The sequence below is a fragment of the Hyaena hyaena genome, unplaced genomic scaffold (genome assembly GCF_003009895.1).
Source record: "Hyaena hyaena isolate Hyena2069 unplaced genomic scaffold, ASM300989v1 scaffold_557, whole genome shotgun sequence".
NCBI lineage: Eukaryota > Metazoa > Chordata > Mammalia > Carnivora > Hyaenidae > Hyaena > Hyaena hyaena.
Genome location: NW_024081190.1, coordinates 1,116,512 through 1,143,738, shown reverse-complemented (window position 1 = coordinate 1,143,738; position 27,227 = coordinate 1,116,512). Strand labels below are relative to the sequence as shown.

The following is a 27,227-nucleotide window of genomic DNA, read 5'->3' as shown; positions in this document are numbered from 1 at the left end:
CTCTGTATCTCCATCCTCCGCCCCCAATTCTCTACATTACTTTCCTATGGGGGAAACTGTAACTGGAAGCATTCCACCCATAAGAACCTCAGCAGGTGGTTAACAGAGTCCATTTCACTCCTTCTTGCCCCAGGTAGCAGGTCAGTAAGTAAGTGACAGGCAACCAAACTTAATCCATGCCTGCCGAACCAAGTCCATCCAGCACAGAGATTATGGTGAAATTTTGCAATTACTTGTACACAGCTTCTTTTGTTTGCAGTGAAGGGGAACACAACTGAACACCTGATGTGTGCTTGGAGTTCGGGATCCCCAGAGCACACACAAACACCTGCGGAGCGTACAACCGTGGGGCGGGCTTCCACATGATGTGCGCTCCGTAGCCAGCCAGGGAGGTCCACCACTAGGGATTTATCTCTACCTTATTGGCCTTTATTTTTCAAATGAATTTCTTATCATCGGAGTAACACATGCTTACTGTAAAATATTTGAAAAGGAAGGGTAACAAGCTTGCCTAAACCAACGAAACATTCCTTCCCCATCACTTCCTAAATATCTCCCTTCTGAATGCTATCTTCTCTGCCCATCACTTGTTCCCTTGCATGTCAAGGTTCTAGCACAGCTTGTCATTGTTCTCTGGGTCAAGTCTAAGGTCAGTACCTTGTGCATCTGTGTCCTTCACCTGGACACCACAGGACCATTCGTTCCAGTTCCTTCCTGTTTTCAAGTTCCTTAATCTCCAACTTTGGTTACCTCCTCATGGCTCCCTCTGGGCTGCATTCACTCCTGCATCAGCAAGGCTTGAGCCAAGCCGTCCCTGCTCTGCCTCCCAACTCACCTACCACTTCTCGTTCATTAGTCCCACAGATCCCCCTGTGCCAACTCCTCCTTGACTGTCTGGGTCTCCAGAACTCTCACCATCTTGCGGGGCCTGGACAGGGCTCTCCCTTGACTGTTCATGAGGGACACCACCCTGAAAAGCACTCATGGACAGTGCTTAATTAAAGTGCAGGCTTCAATGCTTTTGTTTGGCTGCCATTCATAACGCCTACACTTATCAAGAGGTGTAAGTGTCCCAAGGGCAAGGACTAGGTGCACAGGACACTATCATGTGCAATTAGATGTTTCCTAAATAGTAAATGATGACACACGTGGCATGTATCTGTTTTACTACTTCTGAAATCTGCAACCTTTTGCTATTGTCAAATAAACATTTTGCATGTTTCTATCAAGAAGTAAACATTTTTTTGTTTAAGTCCACAAATGCCTCTGAAATGCCTACTATATACAAGCCACTATTCAGGTGTTTGTAGGAGACATAATAAAACACAGACATGTCTATTACTTAAGGTTCTTACAGTTAATGGTGAAGACATGGAAGACAAAATAAAGTGAATGCCACGAAGGAGTTCAAGGTTATGTGGGGTATTAAAAGATGGGCAAGGCCATACCAAATTGAGAAACCAGGGACTTCTTAAATAGGCTTTGAATGATGGGTAGGATTTTGACACAAGTTATTTAAATACATATTTTTTTAAAAACGACATTTAACATCCATGAGCTAAAGTCTCAACTTTAATTGCAAGTTTCTGTTTTTCTATCGAGAAGTGGCATTATTTTTGGTATTACACAGATATATGAAGAAGCAGCTAAGGATATACAGATATTAACGTGTTTTCATGTTGTCAGACTACATATTTTGGACAAAAAGCAGAGTTTGGGGAAGCGCTTTATAAAGCTCCATGGCTTTACTACAAAGTGAACAACACAGGGCATTTTGGACACAAATGGAACCTCACTGTATGTGTGCATTATTGGCCCAAATGATTCACTCTTATTTAACTGCAGTGAAGCCTTTCATCTCTTAGCTATACAATAATAGTTTCCATATGACCAGTGGCTCTGCTATAAATAAGATCAAAGCAAAAGAAAGGATTTAATAAAAGAAAATGACATTAAGAGTAGCATTAAATCAGGGGAAAATACCAATATCCAACTCTCTTTTTGTTTGTTTTGCTTTTTTTTGAGACTGAAGCTCCTTCCCAATTTGTCCTGAGGAGCCATCTGACAAGAAGTAGGTATGTACAAAATCCATTTGGGTATGTCTTAGGGTGGTAAAGATTAAGTTGGGAGGCAGTGGGGAATGTGAGGGTAGGGAAGAGTGCCCCCAGTTAGGGGCAGGCTGGAGAACACGGAACCAGTTTGGTTCACGTTGGAAGACTTCAAGGGAATGTGTCGATGGCAGGCGTCCATCCGTTTCTCTGTCCTTTTCTGTTCTATTTAATGGAGATAGACTTTTGGTAATCCAGAGATTCTCAGAGAATCATAACATTGCTCAACTCTTGTACATGAGTTCTGAGAAAGGAAGTTTTTTTTGGCAATGCACAGTGACTTGATATGAAGAGCCAACTTCCCAAACAAATTCCCTTCTAGTTCTTAAAAAAAAAAAATTACAATGTTAATCTCTATTCCCGACTGGATAAACAGCTGCTAATAACCCCCAGCTCTCAGGGGAGGAGGTTGTTTCCTTTCATCTGCAGACTGGTGGATATCTGCCGTGCACTGGACTTTAGTGATTCCACATGTTTCTTACTTTGCCTTTTTCAAAACTGCCCGGGCACTGGTCTTGCCAATTCAGGTTTCTTTTCACCCTTAGGTTGCATCCGCAGTTATGGTACTACTTACTTGAAATTGTAGTTCTTTTGCTGTGGGTGTACTTAAAGAGGAAACTTAAGTGCTTCTAACATCTGAAGGAAGCTAAACTCTTGGACCTTTGTACTTGAAGCCCTTCGAGGGAAAGAACCATTTTGGTACCTTTCAGATTGAGCTAATTATTCACTCAAGGGCTGGCTATGTTCAAAGATACTCAGTTCCTAATAGCATCACTAATGCGATTACTTGCTTCTATCTGTGTACTGAATAAAGGGACCAACTTCGCCTTTTCTTCTGCTAGGAAGTACCCCGCAGAAGGTTACAGGGCCAGCCGGCCTCCACTCTTTCCCACTTGTCCCTGAGCACCTGCTTTACTGGTGACCTCAGCTCTACACCTCAAGATTCAGACATTTCGCAAAACAGCTTTTTAAACAAAAACCAGCTGTTTCCCATCTAGACTACAGGGGGAAGAATTTGGGCAGCTCACAGAAACATTACCCAGAGACTACCATTCCCCAATAACTTTCACACACTTGCATTTCCAAACGAGACCCGTCCATGTGCAGAAGCCAGGGAGAAGGCAAATGTGAAATTAAAATGTGGAAACGCAATACCCTGGTTTTTGACAGTAAGTCCAATTAGCTGCTTGAAAATGAATGTGGCTATTGTATCAGGACAATGCTTCCCCAAAGATGTCATTTAACTAATATTGGACAGATCTTTTGGTTAAACTCAACTTTATAGTTGTAAGATGATTTATGGATATGGAGGAAGCTATAATTATGCACAACTGTGAATGTCAGCCAATTAGGTAGAATCCTCGTGTTTCAGAAATGGAGTGTTCAAGCTTTTTAAAATTTTTTGCCTTTTTTTTTTTTTTTAGGTTTTCACTCCTAAAGCTGCTCTGCCTAAATTCTTTCCTTATTTTGAACCCATTTTACACTTCTATTTTCTAAGCAATTAAGATACTTTTGATTTGAAAAATTTACAGCCACAATAAAAGTTAAAATAACACAACGACCACAGATTTTGAAAAAATATAAAATGGCCAAGGCCTAGTCTTGGCTTTTGAACAGTGCCAGGTTGCTCCAGTATTTTCTGTTTTGGTATGAATGACATAACTGAATTACTTCATGAGCAGCTACTTTAATTCCTAAGGGTGGAAAATTCCATGAGTTAATTTAATTTGGATGTAAAAAAATATACATGAAAACTCGCTCTTCCTGTGGACTCTCATGTGAAATATCTGAGCCAGTTGTTGGAGCTGCTGGGCTTCCAGGAGGGGCTTTCCACCCGGGGCGGCCCGGCTGGTGCTGCAAGGGCCGGTAGCATCAGGCAATTTGGGCACATAAGATCCTTTATTTTCTGCATATGTTTTTAATCATTTTATTCTCTCGCACTGCAATGCCCTTCCTAGCCTGTCCCTAACTGCTGAGATCCTAACGTGGACTTCTAATATGAGCTCAATGATACCTTTTCCAGGAAGGTGTTCTTAGCTGTCTTCTAAGGCTGGGCTATGTTCTTCTTCTCTGAGCTGCTTCTCTGGTCACTTTATAATCCCACATACTTGTGCTGTCACCCTCCCAGCGTCAGGGGCCTACAAAATCAGAGATTCTCGTGCACATTTCATAACCCCCAAAGGATCTAAAGCACAGAAGACACAGAATGAGGGAATGAACATCTGTGTATTTGCTAATATATGCAATATTATCTTTCCCCCAGAAAATGTGCTTTCTTGAGAAAATATAAGGGTATTACTCCCTCCTTTTTTTTTTTTAAATATAGGGGTTGTGCCTTTTCTAATCTATGGACAGTTTAGCACTGTGTCCTTGTCCTCACTATAAGTTCAACAAAAAAAATATGAAAATGACTGCATCATTAAAAGCATCTACCTCTTTTTACCTCTATTATTTATGAGGAAAGCAAAGTAAAACTATGAGGAGGCCAAAGAGTTTCTTTTAAATATGCTTTTATGTTTTTAAAAGTGAGGAAAACAACAAACTTTTGTTTTTATTTACGGAAAGTTCATGACACCAGGGTGCTAAACATGTACTTTCGGGGGGGAAATTAGGGGAAACTGGGCTTGTTCTGTCCTAGAGGCAGAGAAAGGGAATCTTTTGGGTTTGATGGTCTAGTGCAGACTGACTGACTATCTTGTTTCCAGGCTGTAGGGCTGACTTGAGTAACACAGGTATGGGGGGTGGAGAGAAGGGGTGTACCTGGTTTGGACTTACTGCTGTGAGTTCTGGGCACACATCACGTCCTAACTACTCGTCTCAGTGCTCTCTCCGCTACGGCTGTATTTAAAACCTCTGGGCTTTCATTTATGTTAATACAGAAATATCAAATGGTGAGCTCAAGGATTCTTAAGCTATAGTAACTAATCCATGGTTAGGAGAATTCCTTAAGTCAGACCAAAAAAGACAAGTACTGTATGTTTTCATATGTTATATGTAGAATCTTTAAAAAAAAACTCAAAGAAACAGGAGAGTAGAATGGTGGTAACTGGGGATATGGGGAGATATTGGTCAAAGGGTACAAGCTTTTAGCTATAAGATAAATAGATTCTGGGACCCAATATACAGCATGGGACAGTAATTAATACTGTATTATGTATTTGGAAGTGGTTAAGAGTAGATCTTAAAAGTTATCACCAGGCACACACAAAAATGTCATTATGTGAGAGGATGGAGGTGTTCACTAACCTTATTGTGGTAGTCATTTTGCAACACCTATATGCATTAAATCAGCAAGCTGTATACCTTAAACGGACCTGTGTTTGATGTCAATAATATCTCAAAAAGCTAGGAAAAGTTTTAAATAGTAAAGAGAATTTCTTCAAGTTTCTTTTTCCTCTCTTTCTTCTTTTTCTTAAGTTTTCTTAAAATAAAGTACAATATTGATATAAATTTAAAAAAACCTTTCAGTTGAGACTGCTAATCTGCTCTCAGAAATATTTGATAATTGTGGCGATTAGGAGACAGGGTGAGACACTATAGGTACGCAAATAACCTAATCAAAGAGAAAAACCTATACTGGTTTCTACAGAGTAGTTCTGGAAAGATGATGTAGATGACTAAGATCTTGAGTGAAATTCTATAACAGGCTATTAAAGATAGTTTCGAAGTGCTCTGAAATAGAGGCAATGACCTCTCAAACTCAGTTTAGTTCTACCAAGAACAAGTCATTGCGGAGAAGCCTCATTTCCTCATTCATGGGAACGCTGCACACCTAGTGTCTTGTGATAATAGTATGGACAAAACGAGAGGAGGGCAGCAGGAGAGTAAAATTAGTTGGACATAACTGGTTGAAATATTAAACCCAAAGGCAGGGGACGATGCAAGTGTCCAGAGAATGTCTGCAGCACCGAAACTCAGGCCTGCTCCCTGTGTCCTCCCCTGGTTAACACTTTCATTTGTAGCTTTGATGACGGCATTGATGACACCCTGGCGGAATATAGCAGGCAGAATATGTGACTGAATGGGGACCTAAAGAAGAGTTTCCCACTGGAAACAGACTGAAGGTGGCAGTGTGAAATTCAAAGGCAGAAGGTGAAGTTTTGTACCAGTACCACAGTTGAGAGACGTGTGGCTTATGGATTTCAGCCGATCACAAGTTCAACATTTGCAGCAGGATGATAAAGTCATCAAAAATGGCGAAAGGGTATTGTTAGGTGGCCTTTAAATGAAGATACAACATACTGAATGGGTTTGGTAAGAGATCCATCTTAGTCTCCCTTGATGATTCCCTGAATACTGTGTTCAGTTTGAGATTCTATACGCTAAAAGGTCTTTGAAAAAGAAAGCATTCCTTTCCAACTAGGGAGAATGCACTGGAAAGTCATAAAATCAAAACCATTTGGGGGGAGGGGTGAATATTTAAAGATATAAATATCTAGCCTAGAGGAAAAAAATACTGAAGAGACTGTTTTCAAAATAACTAAGTTTCTAATGTAGTGGTTGGGTTCACTTAGGAGCAGCTTCAGTGGACAGAAAAACAAGAACTGTACAGAGAAGTAAATTTGGGTTGGGCATAAAGAAGAATCTTCCAGCCTTTGATAGAAATGGGCTTTGTGTCAATTAGAGCTACTTATCCTTGGAGGAAGGGGCTGATAGAAGAGGCTTGTTGACTGCTTGGTAGGGGATTTGTAGGGGGATATGGATAGAGAGGATAGCTAAGATCCTGGAGATTCTCTGGTGATACTTGCTTAGAAATGTGGTACGTGCTCAAATATACGTAAACCTTTATGGAATCAAACTCCTGTGAAAATATAAGAGGAACAAGACTAAAGATGACAGAGCCTCCATGGGTCATACTTTCACTGAAATAGAATTCTCTGACTCTCGCTACTCTCATGACTATATACCAGTAAATGCTACCCAAGATAACATATTGCTGCCTGTTATACTCTCCTGTTGCTTGAAGGCAAGGAGCAACTAAAGACATGCCTTGGCGGGGGGGTGGGAGGGTGGTGGTGCCTGGGTGGCTCAGTTGGTTAAGCGTCCAACTTTGGCTCAGGTCATGATCTCATAGCTCGTGAGTTCCAGCCCCGCATCGGGCTCTGTGCTGACAGCTCAGAGCCTAGAGCCTGCTTCAGATTCTGTGTCTCCGTCTCTCTTTCTCTCTGCTCCTCCCCAAATCGCGCGCTCTCTCTGTCTCTCTCAAAAATAAATACATTAAAAAAATAAAGAAATGTTTTGGGTTTCTATCCTGATGAGCATTGGGTAATGTGTAAGACTGTTGAATCAATACATTGTACATCTGAAACTAATAAGTTTCACCATATGTTAGTTATACTTCAATAAAACAAAAATAATTTTTTCTTGAGTTTCATTAGTTTCAGTCAGTAATGAAAAGGTTTGTAGTATCAGCCACAGTTTTGAAATTGCTATGGTACTGGGGCAGAGAGGAAGTTCACTGCAGCAGTGTGGTATTTAGTACAAAGAGTGCTGCTCCCTTTGCTGGCTTGTCTGGTTTCTATCCTAGCTTGGCCATTAACTAGTGGGCGTCCATGCTTGGGTCACTTCCCCTTTCTGAGCCTCAGTCTTCGGCAGTAAAATAAGGGCTTTGGGCTAAATGACTTCTGGGATGCTTTGAGAATCTAAAATTCAATGGTCTGAACTCTCTTAAGAACTATGAAAGCAAAACTAAGGTCAGTTTTTATCTTAGGGGACCCTGCATAATAGAGGTTCTCATGTGTTCAAAAGTTAGGTAAATAAAAAAAGTGCTTTATCACCCAATGAATTTTCTTCTGATAAATTCTTTTTAACCGAAAATGAAAATGTTATGTCAGGTGAGAAATTGGTCTAGGAAGGGCTTGTATCTGAAATGCGTGGTTTCTGAAATGTAGGCCACACCCCCACCTGGAGGTTCCAGGAAGGGGTCTCCGGGGTTGTCTGGAGGATGGGTGTGGGCAGGGAGTTTTACTCGCCCGTAGAGGTGGCTCCTCCACCCCTAAGTCAATTAGAGCCACCGGATCCTTAGATCATTCCTCTTCTACCAAGAGACAATGCCACCCTTCCCACCCAGGTAACAGAGCTGAGTCTCTGCTCTCTGATGGGGCTCGGTACACTGCTGCAGCAGTATTCTGTTGTTGTTGTTGTTTTTAATGTTTATTTATTTTTGAGAGAGAGAGAAAGTGTGCCTGAGCTGGGCAGGGGGAGAGAGAGAGGAAGGGAGAGAGAATCCCAAGCAGGCTCCATAGCAGTTTGTTTGTAAATGTGTCCTTTTCCACTAAACTCTCCCTTGAGAGTGAAGACCACGTGTTACCGCAGCGCCTGGCGTTTGGTAACCGCTGATAAGTATCTTTAGAAATGAATAAATGGACTTGAAGCGAAAAGGCTCTGGGAATCACACTAATATTATAGATTAATAGTATAGGAGATTTTTTAGCTAAATGATCCCTTTGTTGCTGACTCTACTGACAAGTAATCAGAAGCACATACAAAGCCACATTAAGACATATTTGATGTGGGTTTTGTTCTTAATCAGTTAAAAGAGGAGATTAGGTCATCTGAAAGGCTTTCTTTCAGGTCTCATCTGTGGATCTGAAGAGCGAATGAATACTGGAGAGAATTATATTTGAAAACCTGCCATTTCAAGAATTTATAAAAACCTAATGATTTAATATCAGGATTAACCCTGGAGATATCTGAGGCACAGAGGGGTTATATCTGGGTAACAGTGTCTGATTAGCTGAGTAACAAACCCACCTGTTGCCTTTTTCTCTCACATTCAGAGATTTCTGCTTTGATTTTGTCAGAAACGTGGGTGGTTTGAGTAAGAAAAATAACTTAAAATGTACTACTTCATGACCCTAGTAAGGAGAGTTTACTACACCTCTTGCTACACTATTCTTAAGTGTCTGATACTTTTTTTTTTTCTTTTGGAAGCCAGAGGCAGCCTTATTGCGGGGAAGACTAAGGCTGGGTGAAGGTGGGCGATCACAGGGAAAGGGAGACAGTAGCCCTGGGGGCGGGCGCGGTGCTGGGCGCCCGCCTTCAGAATCACCCGTCCAGGTCAGACTGCAGGCTCTGTTTGCTGTACGTGCGGGTCTGGCGCTGCACGAAGCCGGGGCTGAAGGTGGCCCCCAGTGGTCGGTGGTGGACCACGTGCCAGAAGGACTTGGCCAAGCGGTCAAAGTAATTGATGTTGAGCTTCCGGGCAATGTGACGGCCCAGGTATTCCATTTGCTCATAGCACTCTGACAGCTGTACCAGCACCGGCGGCTCCAGCTTGTGGCCGCACAGAACCAACTGGAAGAAGCACCATCCAGAGGCTGGAGAGGGGCAAGCGGCTCAGCCTGGAGGTTCTGCAGGATGGGGCAGAGAGCCCCATCTGGTGGGGGGTGGGGGTGGGGCGAGAGCTCAGGTGGGGGGTGGGGCAGGGGACGCTTAAGAACAAGTGTAGACAATGTGGGTTTTAATCAGACACACCACCGCAAGGGAGGAAAAATTCTTTACCGTTGCATTTGGGTAAAGTGCTGCTCTGAGAACTTGGCCACAAGGTACCTGGGCATCCTTTCATCAAGAAACATTTATCAAGATTTGAAAGTCCCGAGCTCTCACCACCCTAAAATTAGTTCTGAAGAGGTTCATCGATAGCTACTCTCTGGTAGTAAACAAAAAACAGGGAAGGGGGAGGCGTTGCATCCGAGTTTAAAGCTAACTTCATGACTCGAGCCTCCTCAAACCTTCTAAGGCCCACGCTAACATGGACATCATTATCATCCTCAAAGGGCTCCTGGGAAGAGTGCCTGATATAATGTTTCTGGAGCACCTAGCAGAGGGGCTGGCAACTTGTCATGCAGTGTGAAAATAGTAGTTTCCTTTCTCCCATTTTGACTGAAGATTTATTTTCTGGGGGGAAAACAAACATATAATACATGGTACTCGAGGAATTTACAATCTAGGTGGTAAGGCAAAAGTCATGCCTACAGAAGATATATAGTCTTACATGACTGGGTAAGAAAAACATCTAGCCAGCAGTATGACTCACAGAGCTCCGGAAAGTAGAAAAGAATATGGACTATCATAGGTGGCTGCAGCAAGGGAAGCCTTCTTGGAAGAGGCAAAATTTGAGTCAGAGCTTTGAGAGTGGCCGGAGTGAGACGGACAGAGAGAAGTGGGTAGAGCAGGCTAAGCCCGATAGACATAGAAGAACTACCTAATGAGAATGTACACGGCAAATTCTGGTAATATGCACAGACGGGTTTTGCTGAAGAACTGCTACATCTTGGGATAGCTAAAGCTAAGGCTTTTGGTATTCAGCAATGGGGCTTAACAAACTGGATTAAGAAACTCATCTTTATTTTGTAGATAACGGAAGGTTTCTGGGCAGGAAAGAGCATGGCCAAATATCATCTAGACAGCCTGCAAGGATACAACATTCACGCTAGCATTATGAGCCATGCTGCTGTGAAAAAAATCCCTTTCATTATACTAATACTTAGTAAATCACTGAAGACCTCCTCCAGAACTCCAAGGAAAACATTTTATGAATCAAAAGCTAAGTACAATATGTTAGCAATTAAATGAGATAACATAATAGCCGAGGCAGAACCACAGTTCTCCCCACCACGATTTCAAGCTGCTGCAGAAAGAAATGCTTCTATCATCTTCCAAGTTATCAAGCCATTTTGTTTTGATTTTCGAAAGGCGGGGAGAGAGGAAGCCTAGAGGATGGAGGTCAAGAGGATTCAAAGCTGTCTGTTCTTTAATCAGAAGGAATTATTGAGGAGAGTTATAAAGGAGGTTTGCTCAGAACAGAACTAGCCCTGGGACGGGTCTTAAGTTACTACAACTGGCTCCTACTCCAGAACAACGAACGAAGGTGTGTAGTTGGAAAGAAACACCCACCAGTGTCCTCTGTGCTGAAGTTTCCGGTGCATACCTCCCACTGCTACTTTATTTACTGCAGCTGGCCACAGTTTTATAGCCTGTTTCATGTATTAAAATTCAAATGTGGAAAACATTACCAATATCCTCCTTGAATTTTTTTTTGTTGTTGTTGTTCGGGGGTGGGGGAAAGGGGGGGTGGGTTTTTTCTCTTCCCCTTCAACTTCCTTTTTATTGTGGAATGTATCAAATGGTCAAAGGCTAACTTCAGACTGACTAAATTCAAAAACTATTTCCTTTGTTCTTATGTTTTTGTTTGAGAATTCATACCAGTTTGCGCGAAGAAAGAAATGACAATCTGATCTCTTTCACACACGTTAGGAGTTTCAGGCTGGGGAGCTCAGACTCTGTAGACCTGCTGGGTGTTTTCGAGAAGAAAGGGGAAAGATTGCAAAACCTCTTTGGGTTTAAAGGGCTGCAGGTTGTCCTGTGACATGTCTTTGCAGTTTCTCTACTACCTGGTGGGCTCTGCGGGCATCCCTGATTGAATTATCACTGTCTTCAGAGGAGTGAACAGGAACTGGCCCCCATCAGCAAAACTACCATCTTTATTGCTTCTGCACAGCTTATTTTTTTTCAAAATCAAATCAAAAACATTTCGGTGTAATAGTGGCCAATTACTTCCCTCCTCTCATTGCTCTACTCCATTCTCTGCCTTTCCCCTCCCCCAGGTCAGTCCAACTTCCCATCTCCAAAGTTGACTCTAGTCCCTTTTTCCTATCCCACCTTCGAATCAGACTCAAGGGGGAGGCAACTCAAAGGTCAAATAGTTCCAAAAAGTATAGTTTATTATTTTAAAGAACCACTTAACCTACATCTGGTATTTAAGAGCAAACTTTACATATTTATGGAAAAAACTGTCTCTGAAGCAATGCCCTGGGTGCACATTGCATCCGTTTAACATATGCAAAACGAACACAGCTACAGAAATTAAACTATTTTTCTCTTGATTGAGAGCAGATATAGAGAAATGGTTATAAGTCACAGATCTGGCTTTTAATAAAGCCAGATTTCTTAATTAAAAGCAGTATTGTTTAAACATTGTAGTTTAAAAAGAAAAGAGCTATACAAACTAAAACCTCATATTATATGCATCCCAAGTGTATTTAACACATTACCTGAGGCCAAGCTAAATTAAAATCTAGATTTTCCTTTCGTAAACTCTTAGCAACTGCCACGAATAGACAAACAATTTTTACTCAATGATGAATTTTTAGGATAGAGGTCAAGGAAAAGCAAAAAAAGAGAAGAAAAAAGATTCAGCTTTGGCATTCAAAAATATCTTTCCACGTTTTAGAAGTGAGTTCATTGCTTCTATTTATAAACCAGTATTTTTGGTTTCAAATTGGTTGCAGGTTTCCATAATATACTGCTCAGGATGGTTCTCTCAATCCTACTCTTTTATTAAGAGAAATTGAAAGGAGGACAGAAGAATCCTATTGAGCAAGAGCAAAAAGAGCTTCAGAATAACCTGGGCTTATTTTGTGTTCTCCTCTTGGAACCGTCAATAAACAAGAGATGCTGCAGTGGTAACAGAAGACAGATCTTCATCCAAGCAACTTTTTAAAGAGGGTACAAGGTACAAAACAGGACATGAAGGTGGGTTTGTTGATCAGGCAGGAGTTTATAAGAAGCAGAATTACACAGAATCACTAGTGATTAATTTGGTCACCTTATTGCCATCGTTTAATATTTTGCTAAGAAGATTCTGAATTTTCATAATCATCTAAATAAAAAGGGCACACTCCCAAATCATTTCCAAAAGTAAAGGGCAGAGTTGAAATTTCCGTTGTAATAGGGACAAATATACTTAAATAAATACCTATTCATAAAAGGGTAGTGATAAATAAAATCACTATATTCTTAAATTATATAGTCCCGCACCATATATTTAGACCAATGAACACACCGCATATTTCTACCTCCCATACTCAGAATCAAAAGATTTGGATTCTTCAAGAATAAAAAAATATTTCAACCTGTTCATACCTGAAATGCCAACAATGTAGCATGTACAAAAGTGGGTCCTTTAGATGCGTCATTAAGATGAAGAATTTAAAATGCCAGCAATGACCCAGAATTGTTCACTTAGGTATATACTCAAGTGACATGAAAACACACGTCCACACAAAAACTTGTACATGGAATGTTCATAGGAGCATTATTCATAATAGCCAAGAGTGGAAACGATCCAAACATCCATCACCTGATGAATGGATAAATATAATGTATACAATGGAATACTGCTTGGCAATAAAAATGAATGATGCTCTGATACAGACTGAAATAGGTATAAACCTTGAAAACATTACACTAACTGGAAGAAGCCAGTTAGAAAAGACCATCACGTGCTGTATGATTCCACTGACTGGAAATATAAGATAGGCAAATTATACAGACAGACGCTACATTAATGGTTGCTAGGGTCCAGGGAGAGGGAAGAATGGAGAGTGACAACTAATGGGGATTTCTTTTTCTTTTTTCAGGGGGTAAAACATTCTAATATTAGACTGGTGATGGCTGCATAACCTGTGAACATACTAAATAAAACAGATGGAATTGAACATTTTAAATGGGTGAATTGCATTTAAGTGAATTATATCTCAATGAAGCTGTTTAAAAAAGAAAAAAACAGCAGTGGTAGTATTTCTACTTTAAATTCTAATTCTATACAGTAACTAAGGAGTCTACAAATGTCATCACTTACCATGAGTGAATGTCTGTTGGCTGAAAGAAGACCGGTTCCATACCCTGAGCCCAGACCACCCATCGCTCCATTATGAGAAGGTCCAATGATTCCATGCATGTCCCCGTGACCACCAGGCATAGCTGTGGATGGGCCCACTGCATGATTCCGGAGAACGTGAATAGCATCATCCAGTCTTTCTAAACGATCTTCAATTCGGCTTTGCTGTTGGTTAACAAATGATGTGAAATTGGATTTTGTCTGAAATGCATGCAGAGGCTATAGGAGTAAAACCTGAGATGACACAAATCATCCTTTGAGTTCCTGAATATAGGTTTCCAATAAAATTTATTTCCTTAAAACAATAATAGATGGTGACCGTCCCAGAAAACTGGTGGAAGACATTAATGGTATATCATAGTGTTATTTTTCATGAATGAAGTAAATTTTGTAATCCTCTAGGACATTATAATGTACCTATGCTATACTATTGCATTATCTTGAAGGAGAATTTAGATTTATTTTAGAACAAAAAAATATATACAATTTAAGAAACATTCTAGCAGGCATTGGTTAAGATTTCGAAAACTTAACAATGAAAAGATGATGTATTTACCATTTCCCAATTAAATTATCTTCTTGGATGCATCTTTCCTTCATCTCCTCTATAGCATCTGATACAGGGCTAACTTAAGTTTCAAGTCAAGGAAAGGTAAATGCATACAGACTATAATTTATTATTGAGTACTATCCATTTTTACCAGTGTTTCTCGCTGTCTATTATCACCACCTTATGTATGTAGAGAGGAGAGAAGGAACTTTTTCTGGATATAGAAAAAATGTTTAAAAAATGTTGTCAACCAAAGTGGTACGAGATTTCAAGACTGAAGAGTCACAAAGATGTGAATTAACAGCTTATCATGTGCTTCTAATTGATTTCAAAACCCTTGCTGTGTTTAAAATTCACTACCTTATACAATTAAATTATAGAATTCAAAACCAACTAACCTTTTTTTTTTTCCATCCCAGCCACTAAGATCCTAATTTTCTGCAACTAGGAAGGGTCTATACTATACTTTTTTGTGAAGAAAAAGGACAAGTAGATGTGTATTACTTATTTTGGTATAAATAATGATATCAAATAAACATCTACATACCACTCTCCAGTGGGCATTTTAAAATATGCCATCTCATTGGATCTTCATTCTCCATGTGTAAGGCAAAGAGGGAAGACATTATCCCTTCCATACAGATGTGCAAATGAGGCTCAGAGAAATTAGTATTAACTACTCAGTGTCACAATGCTGGGAAATGGTATAGTCAAGGGTTGAGCTAAGTCTTTGGACTTCAAATCTAGTGCCTCTTTGTACTAGATTATGCTACAGTGTACTCTGATTTCCAGTGGGCCGTGAAAACAGATGTACAAGCTCTACTGCATGAGAAAAACAATTTCTAATTATTTTATACTGACGGGAAGGAATGTGTGTCTAATACAGTTACTCTATGGTACAGAGCATTCTGATTTGGTGGGCTTTGGTGTTAAGGGACCTCCCCTAAACTTCTAGCCGCTTCTTATGAAATCTTCGACAAGGTACTAAACTTCTTTGACTCTATACTTCATAGTTTACAAAAATGAGAATGGTAATACGTGCTTCCACATATAAATGTGAACATGAAAAGAAGTAAGACATGTGTCTATCATCCTTTCTGGCTCACAGCTTCCTGGCAGGGAGAGCAGTTTTTCCTTGTGAATCCCCTAGTGTGTGTTGAGAATTCAGAGGACTAAACCCATAGTTTGTAACTATAAAGCTAGTCTTCCTGGTTATATAGTTGCACATAACCTAGTTTTGATAGATGGGTTCCAGGGAATAACTGATGGAGGTAAATACTTAAAACAACTATGAGTTATCTGGAAGTGGATTGCAGTTTAATTAATTAATGTGGGCTAATAAGCAGGCAGTACATACGTCGTCCCACCCTGTGGCCTGCCTTTATTGGCCAAAAAGCATTGCTGAATGATTCCACATTACAGCAAGGAAGAATACAACCAAGGGGAATATCCACCTTTGTATTTCCATTTTCAGATTGTCCTTAATTTAAACAGTAAACCAAAAGGGAAGAAAGGAAATTCTGACCTGCTGCCAAGACATTAAGGTAGACCAACAGATAGATGTCTCTTCCACGTTCTATCTCAAAATATGGATGAAAAAAGGGAAGCCCATCCCTGAAGGGCTGAAGAGCTCCTTGCTGCTACCCCTCCCCACTTGATCCATATAGCGACCAAATACCACCCAGAGCAGTGTTATTTCATGCACATTTTCAGTCACATCCACCATGACTTGAGAAAGACTACAGTGTCAGACACTGAATCACCATGGGATGAGTATTTATAATATTAATTACAGTCATGGAGATTTTCAGCTACTCCCTAATGGAAGAGCAGACATTTAATGACATTATTCGATTTCTAGGAGAACCAAAGCGAACATGGAAACAGATGGTAGACTTCTTATTCAGAGGTCGAGAGGAAAGCTCCGACAAGCCAGCCACTCTGGAAAGTACGGCAGAGGTCTATTGAATCTTTAAGTCTTCCGGCCATGCAGCTTGGTGGGAACTCACTCAGCACTCTCATTATCAGGAAAAGTTATTTAATCTTTGACAGGGATCTTTCCCAAAGATGGGATGGATGTGACTCTCTCTCCAGGATTTTTAATCTCTTACCTGGTCCTAGGTATTTGGAGCCCTTGGGCTTACAGTATCTGGGTCACAATTTACAAACAGGAACAAGTATAGTCTAACAACTCTGGCTCTAACCAAACTTGTGTGCTTAACATCTATCTAAAGTTCCTGTTAGTGAAACAAGAATCCTAGGGAGTCAACTAGAGAAACATGGTATACCAAGTGGCCAGAGAAGAGATTAGCAGATGAGACTTACCAAAGAGTGTAAGGGTCCTTCATAATTAGGAGATGATGAGGCCTGTCCTCCATTTCTGGACCACACAGCTGTGCCTGCTGATATAAAACGAGGTTACAATGAAATCTATATAATCTGAGAACGATCTCGCAGACATTTCAAACAGTTCTTTTAGGAACAGCAATGTTGATTTTTCATTTGTACAATAAGGTAAAGACATGTAAACTTCCCATACAAGAATTCTGGGACAAGGAATACATTTTCAATTTCAAACTTGACATAGACTCAGAATTCTCTCAGGCTTCTTCCTCAAAGAACAGTACATTTAACTGGTTCTGAATTTTAGCTAGAGAATGGTTCCTACTGAAGAAAAGAGATCACTACCATGTCAGGCCACTTTGAAGAATGCAAAGGGGATTCTGTTACACCTTCATTCATGCAAGGCCAGTTTGTGACACCAAAGTTCTCTCACAATGTAAAACAGCATTGCTGTGGGTTTTAAAAATGACCCTTAAGAAGGATAAGCCTTCCAAACTTTTTAAGGGAATAAGATTAGTTGGCAGAGATCCACTAACCTAGAAATTTAAGAACTCAATATAACAACAGTAATAAGTAGGTAGTTTCTTCTGAAGAAAATGATTGTTTTGTTATCCACTAAACTTTATTATTTCTGCTACAGTAAATATTCCATGTCTAACCTGCAAAATAAAAACCACTTTTCAATTTAAAATGATGCATACTACATGTGGAAACTAAGAAGTAATTCAAGGAAGAAAAAAATACCTATGATCTCACTGTAATCTCACGCCCTGACATGGTTAGCCTTTTAAAAATCCTTTCTTCTCGTCATTTCTGGGTGTGCACATATGTGTATTTTTATGCTAACTAAAAGGAGGACATTTTGTTCGATTACTTTTAGTGACAGAATATGGAGGGAGCCAGCTATTTTCAGTGTGAAAACAGCAATTTATCCGCACATTTACATCTTCATAAAGTTATTTCTTCCTAATATGTGGTCTTTCATAGTGCATTAGTAGGAGCCCAAAGGGGTCTTGTCTCCGTGTCTTCCACACAGAGCAAACTGCTCAGATTTCAGGCCTTTGTGGTGCTTTCCAGACTGATCAGTGCATCAGAGCTTTCCTTTCTCCTCGTGAACCTGGAAGTGGCCTGGCAGACTGGTGGGCACTGGATTCTCGCCGAGCTCTGCTACTCCTGCAGCCTCAGCAAATCCCATACCCGTTTTGGGCCCAAGTCTGCTCATCTGAAACATCAGAGGATCAGACTCAAATAGTCAATCATGCTCAAGCCTTATTAAAGACTCTGGACGGTTCCCCTCCTTCCCACAAACTATAAAACCGATGAAATCAGAGCTGCTTTTTTTGAAATGGGAAACTTGGAGTTCTCCCTGCTCAGATTCCCTCATCACTTGCCTCACTGCGCTAGATGTTGTCTCTGTTCTCCTCTCGCTCAGGACACTGGCTCCAGAGCCCACCAGTATAATACTGACCCAGGGGTCTATAATAATTCTGAACTTCCCTTTTGTCTCCTGCCACAGGGAATGTTTCATGGCTGTTCCATTATCCTCTTAATATCACCTCTGCTTCCTTGCAGTTTCAATTCTGTCTGGTCATGTGGACTTAAAGATCCAGTTACTCCTCTCTATTCTGTGACCCCCCCACCCCCATCTCCCATGCCAACGGAGACTTGGAAAAGGCTGACATTTGGTCCCACCTAAGCCATGGCCATCACCTCTGAATTCAAGCTTTGGGCAGTCTGAAACCTCCCATTCTTTACCAGGGAACCCAGTTTTTGATGGGTTCGTGAAGTGCCGTATGCAGGGAATAACAGAGGGAGCGAGGAGGCAGCATTTAGACAAGTGACTTCACTATCGATTACACTAAGGTCAGATTTCAACCAGGTATAGATGCAATTTCAGTTTTTTTCTTCCTCTTCTTCTTTTTTTTTTTTTAAAGAGGTCACATGTCCTCTTTCCAAAGAGCAGAGACATGCACCAGATAGGGCCTTCTGGAAGCATTTATACTAGAAGGGCAATGAGCCTCTTAAATGGACCTCTGAAAAGTGCAATGTTTTACTAACATAATTAAACAACTTGTAATTTTATTATTTGAAGTCACAGGTCATGCTAATGTGTTATATTTTAAAGGCAAACATCCCCTTTTACTCCACACAGTTACTTCCCAATTTATTTACAAAATTATAGTTGTCTCAAACATGACAGTGACATGGACTTTAAAAAGGAAACGTGGGAAGTCTAAAATTTCTGTAGGAAATGATCCTTTAGAACAGTCTATATTTGATGACTGTATAATTTATATTCATATTCCTGACTGCATTAACTGGGTTTTCTCATTGGAGATGTCTTATTGGAGTATATTATTCTGTTGAAGATCTTCTACAGAGCTAAGAAAAGTTAAAAGAAGTTTTCCATATGTGTATTCCAAAAACATCTAATTTTTAAGAAAAATTTTGGATGTAAATGGCTATACTTTCATATGGCAGTCTCTCTCTCTCCCACTCTTTTCCATTTGTCTGTTTGGAAATGTTATGTTTTGTGCTTTTGGAGGGAGTGAGTTTCCGCCTGCCAGACCAGGAAGTATGAGAGAAATCATTTTCATAAACTGGTACCAGGATGGGATTGGATTTAGGTACAGTACCTGAGAGAGAGGGAGGCGAGCCGACAGGAGTTGAAGGGTTTGATGAAAAGCTGTTGTTAGTGTGATCTGGAGAATAGATCTTAAAACAGTGGGGAGAAAGAAAACAAACCCTCATTTATTAGGAATAAAGAGTCAACAATTCCTTCAACGACACAGTCTCATTGCAATTCATCTAAAAATTACAAGTTACAAAATACATGTAACAATCCACTAGAGCACCAATATTTTCAAATGAAAAATTTTATAATTACTTTAATTTTTCAAAATTAGGATTATGAGGTCATGTAAGATGGCGTGGACACAACCAGCCAGGGTCAGCAGATTGTACTTCTAGTCCTTTCCCTGCCATGTTCTACCATCATTCCATGGCCATGAGTGAGTCTCATGAACTCCCCAAACTTCCCTTTCTTCTGGTATCAAATACATTATATAGTATCATCTCTACGGTTTTTGTTCAATTTCTTCTCCATCATGAAAGGCATTTGATGCCAAGGCAAAGGGATGCCCAGATTAAATATAAACTTTTACTTAGGTCCCGATGCTAAATCAAACTTATTTTATGCTCCCGATGGTAAGGAAAAACCAAATTAGAGTAACAAATCTCCGCTTACATTTTCAAATGACCATGCTTAGCTCTTGACGACAATACCAGGTACACTCTCTCACAAATGATGGGGTGCTACTTGGTCACCAGTTAACAACATGCAAGAAATGTTCAGTTCTGGCCTCCTGGCAGCGGATGGGCAAGGCAAAGAAGCGGAGTCCCCAAGTGCCAATTATGTGACAATTTCTCACAGACCTCAGTTATGGAGTTATGGTTATTATTATTATTTTTTAGTGCCTTTTCCAAAGGGTTTTAGAACTGGTCCCTGCAAAGTCTGTCTTAGCTGGTCAATGAGCACCATATGATTTTAGAGAAAAATAAGAAATCAAGACAGAAAATCTATACACCAAAAGGCCCTGAGAATATCCACAAATCCATAACTGAGGACTGCTTAGTGCTACTGTGAGGAGACAAGCTGGAAGGGTCGGCCGTTTGCTGGAAGCTTCACAACTCTCTTCTCAAATCTCCCAATAATCGTTCTGCAAGAAGGCTAGCATTTCCAGACATCAAAGCTATTTGCCATTCATTTTCTACAATTCCAAATGTCCACTTCTGCTTAAAGTTCACCCTTCCACAATGGTACATGTGAAGTCCAAAGTCAATATTTCCTCACCGAAGCAAGTGCTTTCCCCAGAGCGTCTCCAGTCTGGGAGCTGCCTGCTGCCCCGCTTCCTCTATTTGCTGCAAAAACAAAAGGCAGAATATGAAAAACCAGGCAGTGAGACGTCTAACAATTTTCTATTCCTGGTCCATTTACTCACAATTTAATTGCATTTTTAATGCTAATTACAACACATTAATCTTTAATTAGCATTAATTTGTTTGCTGAGGTAGATGTCAAATATATTCATGTTACTTTTTTTTTTACAGATAAAATATAAACCTGACACCTTGGTTTAAAGATGAAGTGTTTCAGTTGCTATTACTTGGCCCCCTTGTTGCTTGTGAGTAGTTAGTGGTGAATGGTGGCAAGCGAGCGGCAAGCCCATGAAGTCATTGCTAAGAAGTATGCAGTTCTCAGGGGTCTGAAGTCCTCAAAGTTTGCCTTTCCTCTATGTTTCATACAGTCAGTTGTACTGTCTTCACAAGAATTTATGCCTGCTTTCCATTTTTTAAAAAATCTGCTACACGGTAAAACAAGGTGCCCTTCTCAGCAAAATAAAACAGAAAGTCTGTAACAGGCCTGGCTTCCTAGGTGAGAACATGTTTTTAATATTTGAAATGTCACATATTCTCCACATACTCAGGTCTGTGTTTATATTAGAAAAACAAAAACCAAAAAACAAAACCTGAACTGTTACCCTACTAAAAATCAATAAAGGTCTCAACTTCTGGAGACAACATAAGTCTACATATTCAGGAAATTATCTCTGTCATCTTTAACGCTGGTATTTTTAACCACACAAGAGATTCTGAACCAAGTACTGTTACTAAAAAGATGTAGATTCTAGCATGTAATTCAAAGTCAGCTCTATTTAACAGTGTTAATACAACGCTACAACGTTTGGCATATTACATTTATTAAGGCCTCAACATTACCAAACAGACACAGTATTTAAACAAGACCTATTAAACCCAAGGAGCTGGGTTCACTATTCTGTGAAATAAGAAAAGGAAATCTTAAGTCAACTGATTAATCCAAGCAGAACTTCACTGCATACAACATAATTGAAAAAAAAAAAATTTCCCAGCCCTAACCTTGACCCAAGAAAGCACACTTTGCTGACAAATGTGTCATCTGCTTCCAGATCTGTAAAATGTAGTAGTGGGGTCAGATCTCAAGTGGTTGAATTCTCTGCTTCTCTAGGTTATAATTTCATTCTCCTGACTTCTGCTGGCATAGTTAAATTATGCTTGCTATTTTTATACATTTATATGTTGGGTATGTCAGTTGGATAATCGTTTGATGTGTGCTTGATTTGGTTAACAAAACCCACACCCATATTCATTCGTTAATTACTAAAACTGAAAGAAAACTGGTAGGTGATAAAAAAAGAACACAACCACCTTACGACAAAACAAAACTATTTTTTTATATCACAAATTAGTAATATAAAAAGTATATTGCTTATTAGTACTAAGGATTATAGGTATAAGTGCATCTTTGAAATGGGGGTCAGACATACAGTTGAGCTAAGTGAAAGAAATTCACAGATGCCAATGATATTGAAAATACTTAAATATAAGAGATCACTGAAATGAGATCTCCTGTGAAAATGAAAATTTCTGCATTGAGGAGTTCTTTAAAAGCAAAAGACAATCCTAAAGAGGAAATAACAAAGATTTTGAAAACATAGAGAGCGCTAATATTTTTTTAGCATGTATTATGATGGTATTTGGAGGCAATTATATACATATTTTTCCTAGAGGCAATATTATCACATATACCTAAAAATCAGAATTATTAGTCAAACTAATTTGTGATCTTCTTGATTAGAAAACAGAACTTTGTGAAATGGAATTTCAGAGCCGCACTAGAAAAAAATTATTATTATTTAACGAAAAAAACCTAAATCAAAAGGGACAAGATATTGTTTCAGTTACAAAGAATTCTTCCTTCGAACAACTTCAAAGTGAGGAGGACAAATTTTTCAAAATACAATTTCATGAAAACCCATGGGAGTATTTTAGGAACATAAATGTTATACATATAGTGTAAAACCACACTTTAGAAGAGAGAAGATGATGATCATTAGGATTACTTTTTGTACTACAGCTTTCTAACTAAACTTTCTGTTAGTGCCTGTTTTATAGAGAGAGATACTAGGACTCAGGAACTAGAATAAAAACCAATCAACCTCTTAGTTCATAGTGTCATGAAAATGTTTCAGAAAACTACAAAGGCTGCTCGTGGAAGTCACTGGTAAGAACAGACCATTTTTTTCACATGAAGCCATTCTACCTTGCAGCAGCTGGAGGGCCAATCCTAAGGGCTTAAATTTCAAAGCAGTTTACTGGGGCCAATTTGCCCTTTCACTTGGAATGCCTTTTGTTCCGTTCCAGGAAACGCTGGAGAAAGACACATTTTCGAACCCCCGAACAAGTTAGGCTTCGTGGGCCCTTCTCTTAAAGATTTCTCTTTTTATTTGTGTGACTGATATGTCAAAAGGCATAGATAAACAGAGAGTGAATTTAAATTCTCAAATGGCATAGTATTTTTTATGCTGAGTAGTAATGGGACACGTTTGGCAAAACAACTTAAACCTCGCGCTCCCCAAATCCACTTTTATGGCTTTAATGTGACGGGACTCGATTTCTGTTCTAGGCCCAAGTTTTTGCCAACTCCTATTATTAGAAATTATCAAAATGCTCACAGAATAGGAAGAGAGATAAGAACTACTGTCTCCACTAGATGAAGGCTGGGTTGAGTTCTTGATATTTTAGCTCTAATCAATTTCTCTTGCTCAAGAAAAAAACCCCAGAAACAAAACCAAATCAGTCTCTAAAGTGGTAAGGTAGATATGACTGGAAGATGAGCAGCTTTTAAAAGGAACTGCAGCGGTGTAGGCGGATTTGAGACTGTCAGCCTGCCGAAGCACTGTTCAGATGGCTTGAACACAGGTGCTGTTGCTGGCTAGAAGATGGAGCAGAAAGAAAGGTCTGGTATCTTTGGTTTCACGGGGGACCATCCTCCGTCTCCATCTCAGCTTTGTGGAAATGGCAATTCCTATTAGAACACCCCCTAATCAAAATAGTAGGATGGCTGGGGACTGGCTCCTGAAAATTTGGAAAAAGGTGTTATCTCTTTATTGCACACTCATAACCACAGGCCGGGAACATCGTGAAGATACAGAAGGAATAAGAAATGCAATTCCTAATGTATTTGTCTGAAAGATAATGACTGGTTTAAGATTTAGGTTTTTCTGAATTGTGTCCAAATGACCCTCGTGTTCTTAAACTATCAGAAGCAGCATACAATGTCATGAGCTCATCTCTATAAAGATGGCAAGAAAAGGAGCCTTCCTAGCACGCCTCCTACGCGCGATTTCAGAATAAAGACTCAAATAGGGGCTATAATGCACTAATTTTTAGCAGGAGGGATTCCTAGGAATCCAAGGGGGAGGCACTGGGCCCCATGACCATGTGCAGGAAATGGACGAGAAGACTTAAATCAAACTAGTTTATTGTTCTCCGTTGGCGGTCTTTGTAACTAAGATGCCGTGTCACTGCTGGATAAAATCCATATTACTCTTATGCTCTGTGCCTGTTCATCACCCGACTGTATTTGAAGGCTCAAGACTCTTACAAAAGACAAAGTGAATATTATGTGACTATTCTAATAATAAAATTACTGTGAAACCAAGTCCTCAAGGGGAAATGGACATAATGTTTCTACGAGAAAAGCCACACACTAAAATGCATCATGTCATACAAACATGTCATTAGAAGTGAAAGTTGTAAGCCAGATTAATTTCATGAACCAGATAGATATTCCAGGGTAATCTTTAGCATATGTTGCATTAAATCAATCTTAGTAGTCTGTTCCTTCAACACTGTTTGGTTTGAGGTTTAAAAACATGGGAAGTACTATGCATTAGAAACCAGGCCAGTTAAAGACTAATGAAACAATAATAGTTATTATAACCATTATGTTAGTTTTATGCCCAATTTCCTCTGAGGGGAAGAGAGGGTGTGTAGCCTCAAATAACCAGGGGTCACACCCTGGGAATGTATACAAATGGCATCTCCCAGTGGGGAACTGGAGTACTCTCCTTGAGCAGTCTAGGGGAGTGTGTTAGAACAGGCAGTGCCCTCAAACGTTTTGATCAAGAAGGGGTATTGGACCCTGCAGGTAAGAAAGAAACACGTAAACAGTAAAATACATGAGGCTGCTGTCCCTAGAGATTTCTATCCTCTATAAGCTGGTATCTAATAACTTACTACACATCCTCTGTGTGCATGCTCACACGCAGAGGCACTGGGCTGGACTGCTTCTGAGATACACCCAGCAGTATTTCATCCAAAGAGTTTTGGGAGCAAGGTTAAAAGGCTCTGATGGTGGTAACTCTGGAAGACCCTGGATTTAGCTCTTCTCTTTACCTGGGGACTATACCAGTTCAATTACTAAGAGTCCATGCTGTGACCCATGCATTATATTCATATAATTCTAGGGAGCTTAATAGACGCTTCGAATTCACAAATGTCTAATGTAAACTCCAGAGCTTGCTGGCAAGGCTTCAGAGGAAAGTAGTGGAATATATGCCACAAGTAAAATAAACTACAATTCGCTCGAAAATCTATGGATGACTGTGTCATTAAGAAAAAATCCTGTCGGGGCGCCCGGGTGGCGTAGTCGGTTAAGCGTCCGACTTTCGCTCGGGTCATGATCTTGCGGTTCGTGGGTTCGAGCCCCGCGTCGGGCTCTGTGCTGACTGCCAGCTCAGAGCCTGGAGACTGTTTCAGTCTGTGACTCCCTCTCTCTCTGACCCTCCCCTGCTCACGCTGTCTCTCTCTCTCTCCTAGAAATAAATAAAAACATTTAAAAAAAAATTTAAAAAAAAAAAAAAAAGAAAAAATCCTGTCGTTATAACCTGGGTAAACTGTGTCTTTCTGAAGCGCTTCTCAAAAAATGATTTTGGGCATTAAAGGGCAAAAGAAAACAGAAACAGTGATCGCTCTACCAAGTCAAACACAAGCCATCTGAAAGCGTGTGAGCATCTTCCATCTTTGAAATGCGGAGAATAGAACCAGGGGCATAGGGGCCGTGACTCCAGGGGGCTCCCTTCTGACGGTCCTGAGCTTACATCTCACGCCACATGCCTTTTGTTGTTCTAGGATCAGGCCAAGACATTCACCGACTTCCAGGAAGGCACATTATAACATAAAACTCAGAACTGGGGCAATGATCTAAACTGAAAAAGCAGCTTCCTAAGACATCAACGCCATTTATGAAAAGATTGCTTTGCCTTGCACTTTTTTACCGAGAAAACTTGAAAAACGTGATGTCCATGTGTTAGTGCTTGAACCCCATTCTTACGGCATTAGTATTGCTTATAGTCATTTTCTACAGAATCATGTGTGTAATCTCAAACATGTGTCAGGCTATGTGTTCCCTATTTACCAATTATTTAATTAGCTCTGTTTGTTCTTTGAGATACAGGCAATGTAATATTTCTTTATTTCCTGCATTTCAGAATGAGTGAGTATATGCCAAATATTTTCAAAAGTCTACAGATGTATCCTATTAATGCATACTGTTTGTTAGGGAAGTATCACTAACATCAGAAGAGAAATCTTCTCTTCTTGTTATACAGACATGCTGCCATCCCTGACTTCTACCACACTCTGAAAATCCATTCAAGGCCTAAGAAAATTAAAGTGTGAAGAAACACGAGCCATTTGACAGCATGCAATACTAGGGCTTATTATCATACTTAAATTTTCCTCTGTATTTTAATGTAAGAAATTGGAGGACATATTATTTTAAGAAAGAACATTCTAGAATGTTCTCCCTTAACATAATCCTTAAGTAATAACTGCATTTATGCAAGTTAATAAAGGTCTGCTCCTCCAAAAAGCTGAATTACCATGTCTACTTATTTCCTGAAAAGATTATAAAGCTTTCTCACATTCTGCTAATAGATTTTGACAAGTACACCCATGATTACAGAATAATTTAGGTAATAAAGTTATTCTTAAAAACCTTTTTCTGCGTTTTTAAGAATAACTTAACAGGGAAATCTCATACTTTTCCCTTTAAAATTAAAGCTCTTTATTATGGCCTGGACCCTCCTTCCACTTAAACAGGGCCGTATGGTCTACATACGAAGTTCACTCCCTCTTTAGTATACAGTTGGGCCCATCAGAATGCAGGAATCACCTACCACCCCACGCTGTCCAGACCAGATGAAGAAGGAGAGCAGAGGAGAGCAGACATTCCTTTTCATCCACAGGCTAATGATGAGTCAACCATCTTAAGTAAAGCAAATCTCATTCCCACCGAGACTTGTGGCCATGCTGACCACAGCTCATGGAAAATGATTATTCCATCTCGTAACATCTCTTTCTTCCCAAGCTGTGTTACCTCTCTCCCAGAAAGACTGTTTTGTAAATCAATCAACAAATTTTTTTTTCAGACAATGCCTGAATATGTTTTCCTCAACTCGAGCTTTTGCTCCACCTTTATACCTTCCTAAAAAAGAAAATTACTCAAACCACAAGCAGACAGGAAATCTGCCGTGTAAGAGGATGAATGACCGGTCATCCTTCTTTATAACTAGACCTCATGACTGTAGAAAGGGGCTTTCCATTTGTCAAACCACACTGAAGTGAAATATGCTTTCCTCACTCTTTCAGTTCTGCA

The 27,227-nt window shown here is 39.9% G+C and overlaps 1 protein-coding gene across 10 annotated transcripts in view; it reads right to left on the bottom strand.

Moving 5' to 3' along the window:
* TCF4 (transcription factor 4) overlaps positions 1-27,227 on the bottom strand; it is a 350,980-nt gene that overhangs the window by 13,122 nt on the left and 310,631 nt on the right. For 6 of the 10 annotated variants that reach the window (XM_039256089.1, XM_039256092.1, XM_039256094.1 and 3 more), the window contains 4 exons: positions 20,538-20,605; positions 19,321-19,399; positions 16,667-16,743; positions 13,753-13,956 (listed from right to left, as the gene is read on the bottom strand). In XM_039256089.1, coding sequence (XP_039112020.1) covers positions 13,753-13,956; positions 16,667-16,743; positions 19,321-19,399; positions 20,538-20,605 — 428 coding nt within the window. The remainder of the gene's footprint in view (positions 1-13,752; positions 13,957-16,666; positions 16,744-19,320; positions 19,400-20,537; positions 20,606-27,227) is intronic. The other 4 variants (XM_039256090.1, XM_039256093.1, XM_039256099.1 and 1 more) reach the window with 1 other exon arrangement.